This window comes from Balaenoptera acutorostrata, chromosome 11, assembly GCF_949987535.1.
Source record: "Balaenoptera acutorostrata chromosome 11, mBalAcu1.1, whole genome shotgun sequence".
NCBI lineage: Eukaryota > Metazoa > Chordata > Mammalia > Artiodactyla > Balaenopteridae > Balaenoptera > Balaenoptera acutorostrata.
Genome location: NC_080074.1, coordinates 10,200,537 through 10,213,606, shown reverse-complemented (window position 1 = coordinate 10,213,606; position 13,070 = coordinate 10,200,537). Strand labels below are relative to the sequence as shown.

Genomic DNA, 13,070 nt, shown 5'->3' with positions numbered 1-13,070 from the left:
AAGGCAGAGATCAGGGCGATTCTTCTACAAGCCAAGGAATGCTGAAGATTACCAGGAAACCACCAGAAGCTAGGGGAGGGGCATGGAACAGATTCTTCCTCATAGCCCTCAGAAGGAACCAACCTTGATCTTGGACTTCTGGCCTCCAGAACTGTGAGACAATAATTTCTGTTGTTTAAGCCATCTAGTTCGTGGTGCTTTATTATGGCAGCCTTAGCAAACTAATACAAGCTAACCTTCCCAGGTAAAATACCTAATCTTTATTCTACACTTTTTCATTCGTGTTCACGATACAAACATAATCTCCTCTCATAGGTTAAAGAACTTTGTCAAGTCACCTGTGACTCTGCCTTCTCTTCCTCTTTTTATATTCAATCTCACACCAAATCTTAACTACCTTTTTGAACTGTCCATTTCATTGCTATCACCCAAGTCCCATTCTTTTTTTTTTCTTTTAAGTTTATTTATTTATTTATTTATTTTATTTTTGGCTGCATTGGGTGTTTTTGCTGCGCGCGGGCTTTCTCTAGTTGCGGCAAGCGGGGGCTGCTCTTCGTTACGGAGTGCAGGCTTCTCATTGCGGTGGCTTCTCTTGTTGCAGAGCATGGACTCTAGGCACGCAGGCTTTAGTAGTTGTGGCTTGCAGGCTCTAGAGCGCAGGCTCAGTAGTTGTGGCACGCGGGCTTAGTTGCTCCGCAGCATGTGGGATCTTCCCGGACCAGGGCTCGAACCCGTGTCCCCTGCATTGGCAGGTGGATTCTTAACCACTGTGCCACCAGGGAAGTCCCCCCAGTCACATTCTTTATCACTTCACAACTGACTTATCATAACCGTTCCTAAATTATCTCCCTGATGCCAGTATTATTTCCTTTATCCATTTTCTGCATCTCTATCAAATTAATCCTCCAACTTCCCATGCCAACAACCTCCAATCAGAGCATACCTGAGGCCTTTCCTATTTTTCTCTATAAAGCTTTCCCATTCCTCTGCCTGCCTTTGAGTCTCTGCCACAAGCAAATGAAGGTCACTAACTCTTGCTGTAGCAAACTCTGAGTAATTAGCCTCTGTTCTCATTTGGTGGTTTTTGCTTTTTCCACAGAATGAATAATCTGTGGAAGAAAAAGGCATGCTTTTTCTAGTGTGTTTTCTAACTTGCTGGGATATAAGCCTAGAGATACAAGCAGCATCTTGGCTATTTACTATGTGGCAAGAGCGTGTCAAAGAACAATAGCAGCATGGAAATGAGCCGAGCAGGAGATGGAGACAGAGAGAAAAGTCCTAATGATTCTCTTTGAGATCTTGGCTCCAGCTGTGGCTAAAGTTAGCTTTACTTCTGGACTTTTCAAACTCTCTTGAGCCAGTGAATTCATGTCTTGCATTTGCTAGTTTGAGTTTCTGTGGCTTGCGACTAAAAGAGTCCTGACCAATAACATCTCTTTTTTGAGTCTCTCTCTCCCGCTTGGAATAAGCCAAAGCTATTTGTACAGTCAGATGGAGAGGGAGGACTGGAAAGACCTGATGCTTTGATCATTGGTGGCAAATTGAACCCTGACCTAAAAAAGTTCAGTGGGCACTGCACAATCTGCTATGCTGTCCCAAAGTTGAGCCCCAAGTTTACAGCTTTTTAGTTCACATTCACATGCTCAGCTACTGTTCTCCAAAGCAGGACATATCAGAGTGGCTGGATCCAGAGAGGTTTCCAGCCTTAGCCACGAGCCATATTGAAACCAGCCTTCCCCACAGAACTGTAGGCCCTTGTGTTGAGCCCTGGTTTCCAACTCTACACCAATGGGTAAATTCTCCTTGTCAGGGGGCTACTCAGCTTAACCTAGAAAATTTTTCTGAAATTCAAATCTTGGGAGTTTTATTTCCTTTCCTATCAAACAGCTCTGGGCCCCTATACAAATTAGTCCATTCCTTCTCCAGGACTTGGCATACCAGGGAATCTCTAGTAGATGCTGTTTTTATCAAGTAGCAAAACCTTCCCTTCCCCAGGAAAAAGTGTGCATTTATATTTGCATACTAGGAAAAGGCATTTAACTGACTTTGCAGAATACAGAAAATCTGCTCCACAGTGACTTTAACGTCTGCTTATTCAGAGGAGCAGCTTCTGAGCTTTAAAAATAATAAAATTAAAAAGCTCTTATTTCCCAGAACTCCACACTGTGAACAATTTCTGCTTGCCAGGTTGGTCTCTTTGTTTCCAAATCCCAGCTTCTATACCTTGCACATGCTGTCCTACAGCTTAACCTTTCCTCTCCGATTTTTGGAATCACAGAATCCAAATTAATTATAATCATTTGTCCTCTCATCCTTTCATAAATATTAGTCTTGTCTCTTAACTAGTATACACATTCTTTGAGGGCAGGAACCATACTTCTTTTGTACATTCTTTAGCACTTAGCATTCAATATACAATTGGTGAGTTAATGACTTAACGGATAATCAAATACCTTTTGTAACAAATGGTACTTTCAATACTTGAATTCTCATACAAGTGGATGCAACATAAGAGATGAAATCTTTCTGAGATCTATAAAGATTGTCACTGTAAATATTATTAGTGTTTTAATTAATAAATATTTTTATCATACATACATTTTGAAAACTAGATTTTATTTTCATTTAATTAGAGAAACCAATATTTTTTATACATTTATAAAATTAGTATCCAGAAATTTTACATTTAAATTAAGTTTAATATTTTAAAGAAGATTCTGAATTCTCTACCCAAAACTTAAAATATAAAAGTCATGCTATCTTGACCACCCAAAATTATAAAGTTCCTAATTACCTTCCTTTTTATCTTCCCAATAAAATATGTATGTATCAGAAGTACATTTTTAAAAAGTAATTTCAACTTGTCAAAAAGTCAAATGATTTAAAATTTAGCTTAATTTAATGTTTCTTTTCTGTTGCTATAAATGTGAATATATAGTTTGATATCATAAATTAAAAAGCTCTTTTGTGTGTCCTGTAAACATTCTTCCCTTAAATGTCTCCCTCCTTTGGAAGTGTATTCACTTCTGTGTTTGGGGGGCAGCTGTAAGAGGAGGAGACATTTCTGAGCTCTTAGACTTGCCGTCTGCTTAGTGGCTCACTTTGGGAAGCTAAAGTGAGGTACCCCTTCCCCAACTATTTTTCAAAAGGTTTATTCATTCATATACATATTTATATTCCTGAACCAACATACAATGTGTAGTTATTATAAATCAGAGACCTTTAAGATAAATATGATTTAATTCTCTTTTGCTGACTTTCCTTTAATAACACATGAAAAAAACCAGACTCTTACTTCAAGATCTGAAATTTGAGACTGCTTTTCCATTTCTTCAGCTCCTAATAAGCACTAAGAAGCAATTTGCATCAATTCGCCACCTACTCCTTGGCATCCCCAATTCCTCCAGCAGTTATTGCGAAGGTGGCTTCATTTTCAGGCATCTCGGGGCTAACAGAATACAAAGGAACACAAGTTTATAAAAAGCTCTATTTCTATAAATACTATATTCATGTCACAGCATCATATTCCTATTAGTCTGAGTCTCCAGAGACATGTGAGCTGGTACAGCTAAATGTGGACTACAGAATTTTCCTACAAGTATTATCAACCATCACAAACATTTATCGAACAACTTCTATATGTAAGGTTCTAAACGTCAAGAAAAACTACCCCACACTTGGAAATAGGCAAAAAAGGATAACTGTGTGCTCTTACAGTGCACTGTCAGGTATTGGGTAGCAGACCCTTAGGGGCTTATCTGATTCTAAATGGGTATGTACCTCATACAACTCAATAACAAAAAACAACCCAGTCGAAAAATGGGCAGAAGACCTAAATAGACATTTCTCCAAAGAAGACATACAGACGGCCAATAGGCACGTGAAAAGATACTCATCATTGCTAATTATTAGAGAACTGCAAATCAAAACTACAATGAGGTATTACGTCACACCGGTCAGAATGGCCATCATTAAAAAGTCTACAAATAGGACTTCCCTACTGGCGCAGTGGTTAAGAATGTGCCTGCCAATGCAGGGGACACAGGTTCGAGCCCTGGTCCGGAAAGATCCCACATGCTGCGGAGCAACTAAGCCTGTGTGCCACAACTACTGAGCCTGCACTCTAGAGCCCGTGAGCCACAACTACTGAAGCTTGCGTGCCTAGACCCTGTGCTCCGCAACAAGAGAAGCCACCGCAATGAGAAGCCTGCTCACTGCAATGAAGAGTAGCCCCCGCTCGCCACAACTAAAGAAAGCTGCGTGCAGCAACGAAGACCCGACGCCATAAATAAATAAATAAAAATTTAAAAAAACAGTCTACAAATAACAAATGCTGGAGGGGGTGTGGAGAAGAGGGAACCCTCCTACACTGTTGGTGGGAATGTAAATTGGTGCAGCCACTATGGAAAACAGTATGGAGCTTCCTCAAAAAACTAAAAATAGAGTTGCCATATGATCCTGCAATCCCACTCCTGGGCGTACATCCAGACAAAACTATAATTCGAAAAGAGGCATGCACCCCTATGTTCATAGCAGCACTATTTACAATAGCCAAGACATGGAAACAACCTAAATGTCCATTGACAGATGAATGAATAAGGAAGATGTAGTGTATATATATATGTATATGTGTGTATACACACACACACACACACACACACACACACAATGGAATATTACTCAGCCTTAAAAAAGAATAGAATAATGCCATTTGCAGCAACATGGATGAACATAGAGATTATCATACTAAGCGAAGTAAATCAGAAAGAGAAAGACAAATGCCATATATCACTTATATGTGGAATCTAAAATATGACACAAATGAACAGAAACAGACAGATACAGAGAACAGACTTGTGGTTGCCAAGGGGGGGATGGGGGAGGGAAGGATTGGGAGTTTGGGATTAGCAGATGCAAACTATTATATATAGGATGGATAAACAACAAGGTCCTACTGTATAGCACAGGGAACTATATTCAATATCCTGTTTCCATAATGGAAACAAATATGAAAAAGAATATATATATGTATAGCTGAATCACTTTGCTGTACAGCAGAAGTTAACACAACATTGTAAATCAACTATACCTCAATAAAAATTTTTAAATGGGTGTGCACATTTCCATTGACTAGACTAATGTAGGCAAAAACCATGAAAGACTTTGAAATGAACTAAAAGATAACTGAGTACCTTCAGCGAAAAAATAGGTTTCCTAACACATCCTTCCAGGTTATCCAAATCTATGAGGACTCCGTGGCTTTCATTGTCTTTGAGCTGTTTTACAACTCCATGAGCTGTAGAAAACTATGAGTAATAAAAATTATCCTGGTTCATAGAAATGTAAATTGTGTGAGGAGGAATGCAATTGATTATTGTCTTATGGATATTGACCCATTTTTTATCAATTTATAATTCATTTCAGCATTACTTGTTTGACTACATATGTGTGGTAATTTGATTTTTCCTTTGATCTGGTTATAAAATCTTATTGGTTCCTGCATGAGTTAATGAGTTAAATAAAATCTTAGACATTTTATACTTGTACGAGTCATGATTTCATGCTCTTTTAAATTTTACCTTTTAACTTATTCTACAGCTCTATAGGAGTAGAGATTAATTTGTAGAAAACTGATAATGCAGATTATTCTTATGATGCCAGTCTATAGCAATGGAAATGAATTTCATTGTGTACAGAAACAATTGATTTCTCTCCAGTAGAAAACACAACTTCAAATGTTACAATTTATTGCCTGGTAGGATATTAACCAGTTTTGCATCTATTATCAAATTTATTTCAGCATTGCTTTGACCGACTACATAAATCTCTGTTCCTCAAATTATCCTTTGAATCAGTGGTTTCCTCATTAATTAAGGAGTTGAATAAAATCTTTGACATGTCCATTTTATGCTTATTTGCAGAAAGTGATATTTTAAACTCTTTGAAAATCATACTTTAGCATGTACTAGACCCCACAGAATTTACAAAAATGAGACAGAGTCTTTACTCTCAAGAAGCCTAAAAGGTGAGCTATGACATAACAAATATGCAAAGTAAGCTAAGTTCCATAAAGTCAGTATATGTTATAGAACTCTAAGGAAAGCAGAAGTTATGCAGGCTAGGTTGATCAGGAAAGATTTCATAGATAATAGAGGACTTCACAGAAGCCTTTGAGGCAGAAATTGGGGTATTCCATTTCTAGCATGAACAAAAGAGTAGGAATAGAGAAGCTTGTCTTGTGTATAAGAAAGAGAGGAAGAATAAGAAGTTAGGTTTAGATATGTTGAGCTTGAGATACCTGTGGGGCACTGATGTTGAGGAGGTCTGCAAGTAGTTGGAAATGAATATCTAACACTTGAATAAAATGTTAGACTAAAAATAGGAATTTGAAAATCACTGACCGTGAGAGAAAGAGCCTACTGCTACTTTGTGCTGTTATTATATTCAGGTTATGGTGACTGTACGGTAATATTAATAGCTTCCATTTATTAAGTATTTACTAACTATTATGTGTCAGGCTCCCTTATATTATTTCATTTAAACTTTACAATTACTCTGTTGGGTATGTATTATTATCCACATTTTATAGATGAGAAGACTGAGGTTCAGGGAAGTAATTTGATCAAGGTCACAGTGCTGGGAATTGAAGATGCCAGGATTAGAGACTAAGGTATTTGATTCCAAAGCTCATGATCTTAATCAGTAGGCTATATTGTCATGCAAAATTGGTTTTTTGTTTTTTGATTTTGTTTGTTTGGTTGTTTTGTTTTGTTTGGAGGGTGCAGATTAGCTAGTCTACTTTGAGCACACCATGGGTAAGGTTACTTCCCTTAAGAAAGAGCAGAGGAATCTCCCTGGAGGATAGAACATGAGCTATAGATAAAGTAGGTCTTGCTAGACTGAAGTTGGAGTTAAAGAATAAGAAGGCCTGAGTGGAATTAGAAAATAACTTTTTGACTTTGATGGAAAATAGTCAGCCACTTAAAAATGGCAGGAAGACAAGGAGTTGAGAAAGAGGGAAGCCAAGCGAAGTATCTGCAAAGTTGAACCAGGGTTTTTTGCTTGTTTGTTTTGGTTTTGAAACAGAATAAAAAACAATTACTTTAGAAACTTGACCATTTGTATGTCTTTTTATTTTTTGTAATTGTTTAAAATTTGATTTTCCTTTGAATTCAGTAGAGTTTTAATGTTCACTGATCTCAGATATGCTAAGTAGAATAAAATAAATGGGGGTTTTATTCACTCAAAGTTTTAAAGAGAGATAATATACACTTGAGGGCCAGTTATAGTTATTTACGGAAGCAGTAACTATAGGCTATTCAAGGAAAAAGGCTAGGTTCCCTTTTGTAGTCACTCCTGAACTCCTGGGAATTATGAGAACCCTTTTCTGCTCAATTCTTGGGGAATACTGTTTTAACAAGAAATGTCTTTCTCTTACATCTGTATAAGGTAGTAGTTGAAGCCATGGGAGTAGCTATAGCAGACTAGCTATTACTACCCTGAATAGATAATCCTTAATAAACTAAGAAATAGTGTAGTGGTTAAAAGTGTAGACCCTAGATTCAGACAGCATAGATTCTAATCCTGGTTCCATTACTTATTGGTTTTGTGATGTGGGGCAAGTCCATTCACTTACTCATTAAGAAAATATTTACTGGGACTTCCCTGGTGGCGCAGTGGTTAAGACTCTGCCTGCCAATGCAGGGGACAGTGTTTGAACTCTGGTCCGGGAAGATCCCACATGCCGAGAAGCAACTAAGCCTGTGCGCCCCAACTACTGAGCCTGTGCTCTAGAGCCCGCACACCACAACTACTGAAGCCCGTGCGCTCTAGGACCTGCGTGCCACAACTACTGAGCCCACGTGCTGCAACTACTGAAGCCCGTGTGTCTAGAACCCATGCTCTGCAACAAGAGAAGCCACCACAATGAAGCCGTTGCAATGCACATCGCGACGAAGAGTAGCCCCCGCTTGCTGCAACTAGAGAAAGCCCGCGTGCAGCAACGAAGACCCAACGCAGCCAAAATTTGAAAAAAAAGAAAAAAGAAAAAAAAATTTACTGAGCACTTCCTATATCCCTGTTGTAGGCACTTGAGATCTGTATGTGAAAAAAATAGACAAAGATCTCTGGCCTTGTGGAACTTATATTTGGGGGAAGGACACACAGACAATAAATAGTGGACATAATAAATAAATAAATATGTGATACGTTAGAAAATAAGTGTTATAGGGAAAGAAAAAAATAGAGCTGGATAAGGGAGATTGGAAGCATGGAAACTGGGACAAGGCTACCTGCAATTTTAAATAGGGAGATCAAGATAGGCATTTTGTTGAGAAGGTAACATTTGATCAAAGACTTGAAGGAGGTGAGGGAGATAGCCAGAAAGAGGGCTATGTGGGGGAAGCTTATTCCAGGCAGGGAGAGCAATAATCACAGAAGCGAGGCCCTAAGGGAGGAGTGTGCCTGGCATGTTTCTAGAATATCAAGGTGCCCACTGAGGTTGAAGCACGGTGAGCAAGGGGGAAAGCAGGAGGAATAAGAATAGGGCCATTCATGTAGTGCTCTGTAAACCAGTGTAGAGACATGGGCTTTTATTCTGAGTTAAGATGGGGAGCCATCGGAGTGTTTTAAACAGAGGATAGATATGCTCTGACTTGGTGTTACAAAGGATCATTCTGGCTTCTGTGTTTAAAATAGACTGTAGAGGGGCAGTGGTTACCTAACTACTTGGGGGGCCTTGGTTTCCTCATGTGTAAATGGGGATAATAATCTCTATCTCTTAAGGTAGTCCTTAAAAACAATGAAAAAGTAAATAAATAAAGCACTTGGCAGAAGCCTAGCACATAGTAGCCACTCAGTAAGTGTTAGCTATCATTTTTAGCATCATGATCTTCTCTACCAAAAAGTTTTTTCTAAAGTCAAGGAGAATTCTTTGTGAGAAATCTTTAGGGACCAGAAAGAAGGCAGTACAAGATGCACAGCAAATTAAGTTTTCACATTTTAAGTTCTGATCTAGTTTTGCTATTTTTATTCAGATTTATGGAAAGTTGACATGACTAACTTCTATGATAATTTTAATTATCCTTTGTTGAGTCTGCAGAACCCTAGTGTTCTCTTAGGACTGTAAAAACTGCAGGGGTTATTTGTTCCTAAAAGTTTGGAGGACTTGATGAAATATATAAATGATTGAATATGTAGATGGAATTCATTCATTTATTAATTCAACAAATAGTTATTGAGCTCTTACTATGTGTCAAGGACCATGCTAGGAGCTGGGGACATTAGTGAACCAGACTCAGTCCCTGTAGTGAGGGAGAAGTACATGTAATCAGCTGATTACAATTCAGAGTGAAAAATGTTTGGGAAAGTTCTAAGCACAGCAATCTGTCCAAGATACAGAACAAGAAATTTTAGTAAAAATATGGAACAATCCTACTATCTACTTAATTCAACAAAGAACATTTGTAACAAATTTCTAGAGATTGCTGAAGCTCCACAAAGCATAGCACTTGCATATGTGTATCACAGTCTTCTACAGGGACTGATGATGAAAAGCAAAATGGTCTGAATAAAAACCAGATAGAGGGGGGAACGGATTATTTAATATTTTTCAATGACAATACATAGTAAGTACTGTGATTCATAAGCCAAAACCAGATTAAGAGCTCATCTGGGGGCTTCCCTGGTGGCGCAGTGGTTGAGAATCTGCCTGCCAATGCAGGGGACACAGGTTCGAGCCCTGGTCTGGGAATATCCCACATGCCGCGGAGCAACTGGGCCCGTGAGCCACAATTACTGAGCCTGCGCGTCTGGAGCCTGTGCTCCGCAACAAGAGAGGCCGCGATAGTGAGAGGCCCGCGCACCGCGATGAAGAGTGGCCCCCGCTTGCTGCAACTAGAGAAAGCTCTCGCACAGAAACCAAGTCCCAACACAGCCATAAATAAATAAATAAATAAAATTAAAAAAAAAAAAAAAAAAAGCGCTCATCTGATTCCTTTTTGGCTGATTTTTCCCTCCCTAGGGTAAAGAGTTATTACAAATCTTTACCTTGTTGCCAGGATTGCTAATCAGTCAGTCACAAATACATCTATTATGTCCGAGGCACTAAGAATACAGTGGTAAGCAAGAGAATAGTATCTCTGTCCTCAGGGTATTTACTGTCTAGTGGGGATGACATATGTTACATAAATCATTACCAATGGAATGTAAGCTCATGAGGGCAGGGCCTTGTCTTTTGGTTTTGTTCACTGCTCTATCCCCAGAGTCTAGAACAGCTGATATGTAATAGGTTTCTCTGTAAAAACTTATTAAGCTTATAACTCTTTTTTTGTACTGTTTGATTTTTTTTTAAAGTATTTGTTTATTTATTTATTTATGGCTGTGTTGGGTCTTCATTTCTGTGCGAGGGCTCTCTCTAGTTGTGGCAAGTGGGGACCACTCTTCATTGCGGTGCGCGGGCCTCTCACCATCGCGGCCTCTCTTGTTGCGGAGCACAGGCTCCAGACGCGCAGGCTCAGCAATTGTGGCTCACGGGCCCAGTTGCTCCGCGGTATGTGGGATATTCCCAGACCAGGGCTCGAACCCGCGTCCCCTGCATTGGCAGGCAGACTCTCAACCACTGTGCCACCAGGGAAGCCCCGTACTGTTTGATTTTATTTATTTATTTTTTACCATGTACATCAATTATGTTGTCAAAGTTTATTCATATATTTGCACATGTATATATATGTATAATATATATAATACTTGCATGTACATACATATATATAAAATGAGTGTATGTGTATATATGTACATCTACATATATGCATATACATACACACACACACACACACACACACACACACACACACGTATGACTCCTTTTGAATTTGGACAGAAAACCCCAATGGTTTCAGTTTCCACAGGAGAAGCTGAAGGTGACATGACCTTCCAGAACATTCCAGCACCATCTTTGCAGGGGGAGACAGGAGAGGGGTAAGAAGTACTATGCAAGCCTTACAGGAAAAGCCACGTTATTGCTTTTTTTAACAATAAAACCACCAGCCTCCTTCCAAGCTGCATACTTGCAAATCTTGAAAAGTTCGAGAAAAATCTTTAGCCCCAGCCCCATGCCAGGCTCTAGTTTTGCAGTTTATCTCTAAGTGGCTGAAACATTAGTTTTCTCACTCTAAAGACTGTTTCCTTACTCTCTCGGTTTATCAGCTTCAAGGGCCCAAGGAGCTTTCTCAGGTCAGAGAGGGGCCTAGGTCTGCAAGAGCTGGAGCTAGAGGCCTGGAGCCCAGCAACCCTACCAACTGGCCCAGCGGCACCCTATGTGTTGAAATCCAGCTCCAACAGCGGTCCCACCAGCCCCAGGTCTCTGAGACATGTGCCCAGAGAGCGACCAGGGGCCACCCCTTCCAGCTCAACCTTTCTAGACCCAGTCAAAGTCATGACTCCTGAGGAACAGCTGCAGGGAAGGCGGGGGTACCCTCCCCTGCCAACCCCTCAGAGATAAACACAACAGATGGGCAAAAATGGGGGAGGTCCATAGAGAAGGGTCAGCAGCAATGCTCAGGAAGAGGTGGGTAATACCTCCCCAATTCAAATCGCTTTAGGTTTGTTGCTGGTAAAATCTAAGCTTATAACTGTTAATTAAATAAGTAAAGTACTGTGAAAGAATAAAGGGTGTAATATAGAGTATTAGCTTAGAATGTAAGGGTCAGGGAAAGGTTCCTTGAGGAAGCGATGTTTAAACTGAAACCTGAAAAGAAAACTGGCAGAGAGAAAGAAGAACATCCCTATCACATGCTGTACTTTTCCTGTATTTACCTCACTTCAACTGGAATCAATTATTTCATTTTCTAGCTTCACTGTAAGATTTGGAAGGTCGGAGACCAAGTCAGTTTGTCAACAAGATCCCCGAATCCCTAGAACCCAGTACATAGTAGGGACTTCCCAATGAATTGAATACTTTTTGAGAAGGAAATTCAAACATGTAGTGTCTGCCAGTGGAATAATTATAGCCTCTCAGGAGAGTCAATTCTATATAATACCATATGCACAAGAATCTGATTAAGATAAGAAATATTTACCTGTCATAAATCTTGGCAATTCTCAGCTCTCCTCTTCCCTTTCGCAAGCTTATTCTTGTTGTTGAAGCATGAGCTAGAATGTGTCCCCCGATGGGTTTTTTGGGGTCGGCCTGAAAACTGAATTAATAAAACACCTTTTCAGGTTTCATCATATGGACTATATACAGTACTACCTGCAATTACAAGGCAACTTTTCTGTGGAGTATGGCAGGGGACAGAGTAGGTTTGCGTTCTAAACAAGCAGAAGCTTGTTCATAAACCAGGGAATGGGCTAGAGTTTGGAGCTGCTATGTACCCCATTGCCATCCAGTTCAGGCTTCTGAGATTCCTATGATAAATGGTTCATGTTTTGTGTGATTTTTTAAAAGTAAAAAACACAAATAAAACACTACTCACTGTTTTAGGATAAATCTTGGGGTTAAGCAATTTTTCTTTACAAAATACAAAGATTGAATTTATTCATTCATTCATGTATCAGAAGTATTTATTAATGGCTTACTGTGTGCCAAGCACTATTCTAGTCTAATGAATAAGTAATACCCAACCCTCCCTCATGATGCTATGCTGTAAATGAGAGCAGATTGAGAACCTCCTTCTTATTCATTAACTGTACATTGGAAGCCTTCAATGTTGTACTGGTTATGAATTTGAGGTGAGAAGAATCTCAGAAATATCTTTATCGCTGATGTCTAAAGTTTATTCTTCTAAAATAGGATACAGAAAAGATAAGCTCTTACTATGATCTTATCAATTCAAAAATATATTATGATTGCAATGTAGTTACAAATATTGACACTCTTGAGAGATATACTCACTAGGGGACTAACACTCACTTGGCAAGAAGTGAAAGGTTCTTAATAAACCTAATATAGTAAGCCTTTCAAAAAAGCCTAGGTGCAAAAAGCCTCCGCAAAATACTAGCAAACCGAATCCAGCAACATATCAAAAGGATTATACACCATGACCAAGTAGTATTTATTCTAGGAATGCAAG

The 13,070-nt window shown here is 39.2% G+C and overlaps 1 protein-coding gene across 1 annotated transcript in view; it reads right to left on the bottom strand.

The window, feature by feature from the left end:
- Positions 1-2,723: 2,723 nt before the first annotated feature.
- The window catches only part of DMC1 (DNA meiotic recombinase 1), a 39,024-nt gene continuing 28,677 nt past the window's right edge, over positions 2,724-13,070 (bottom strand). Inside the window, exons 13-14 of the mRNA XM_007189059.2 lie at positions 12,078-12,194; positions 2,724-3,448 (exon numbers count right to left, since the gene is read on the bottom strand). Coding sequence (XP_007189121.1) covers positions 3,379-3,448; positions 12,078-12,194 — 187 coding nt within the window. The 3' untranslated portion in view covers positions 2,724-3,378. The remainder of the gene's footprint in view (positions 3,449-12,077; positions 12,195-13,070) is intronic.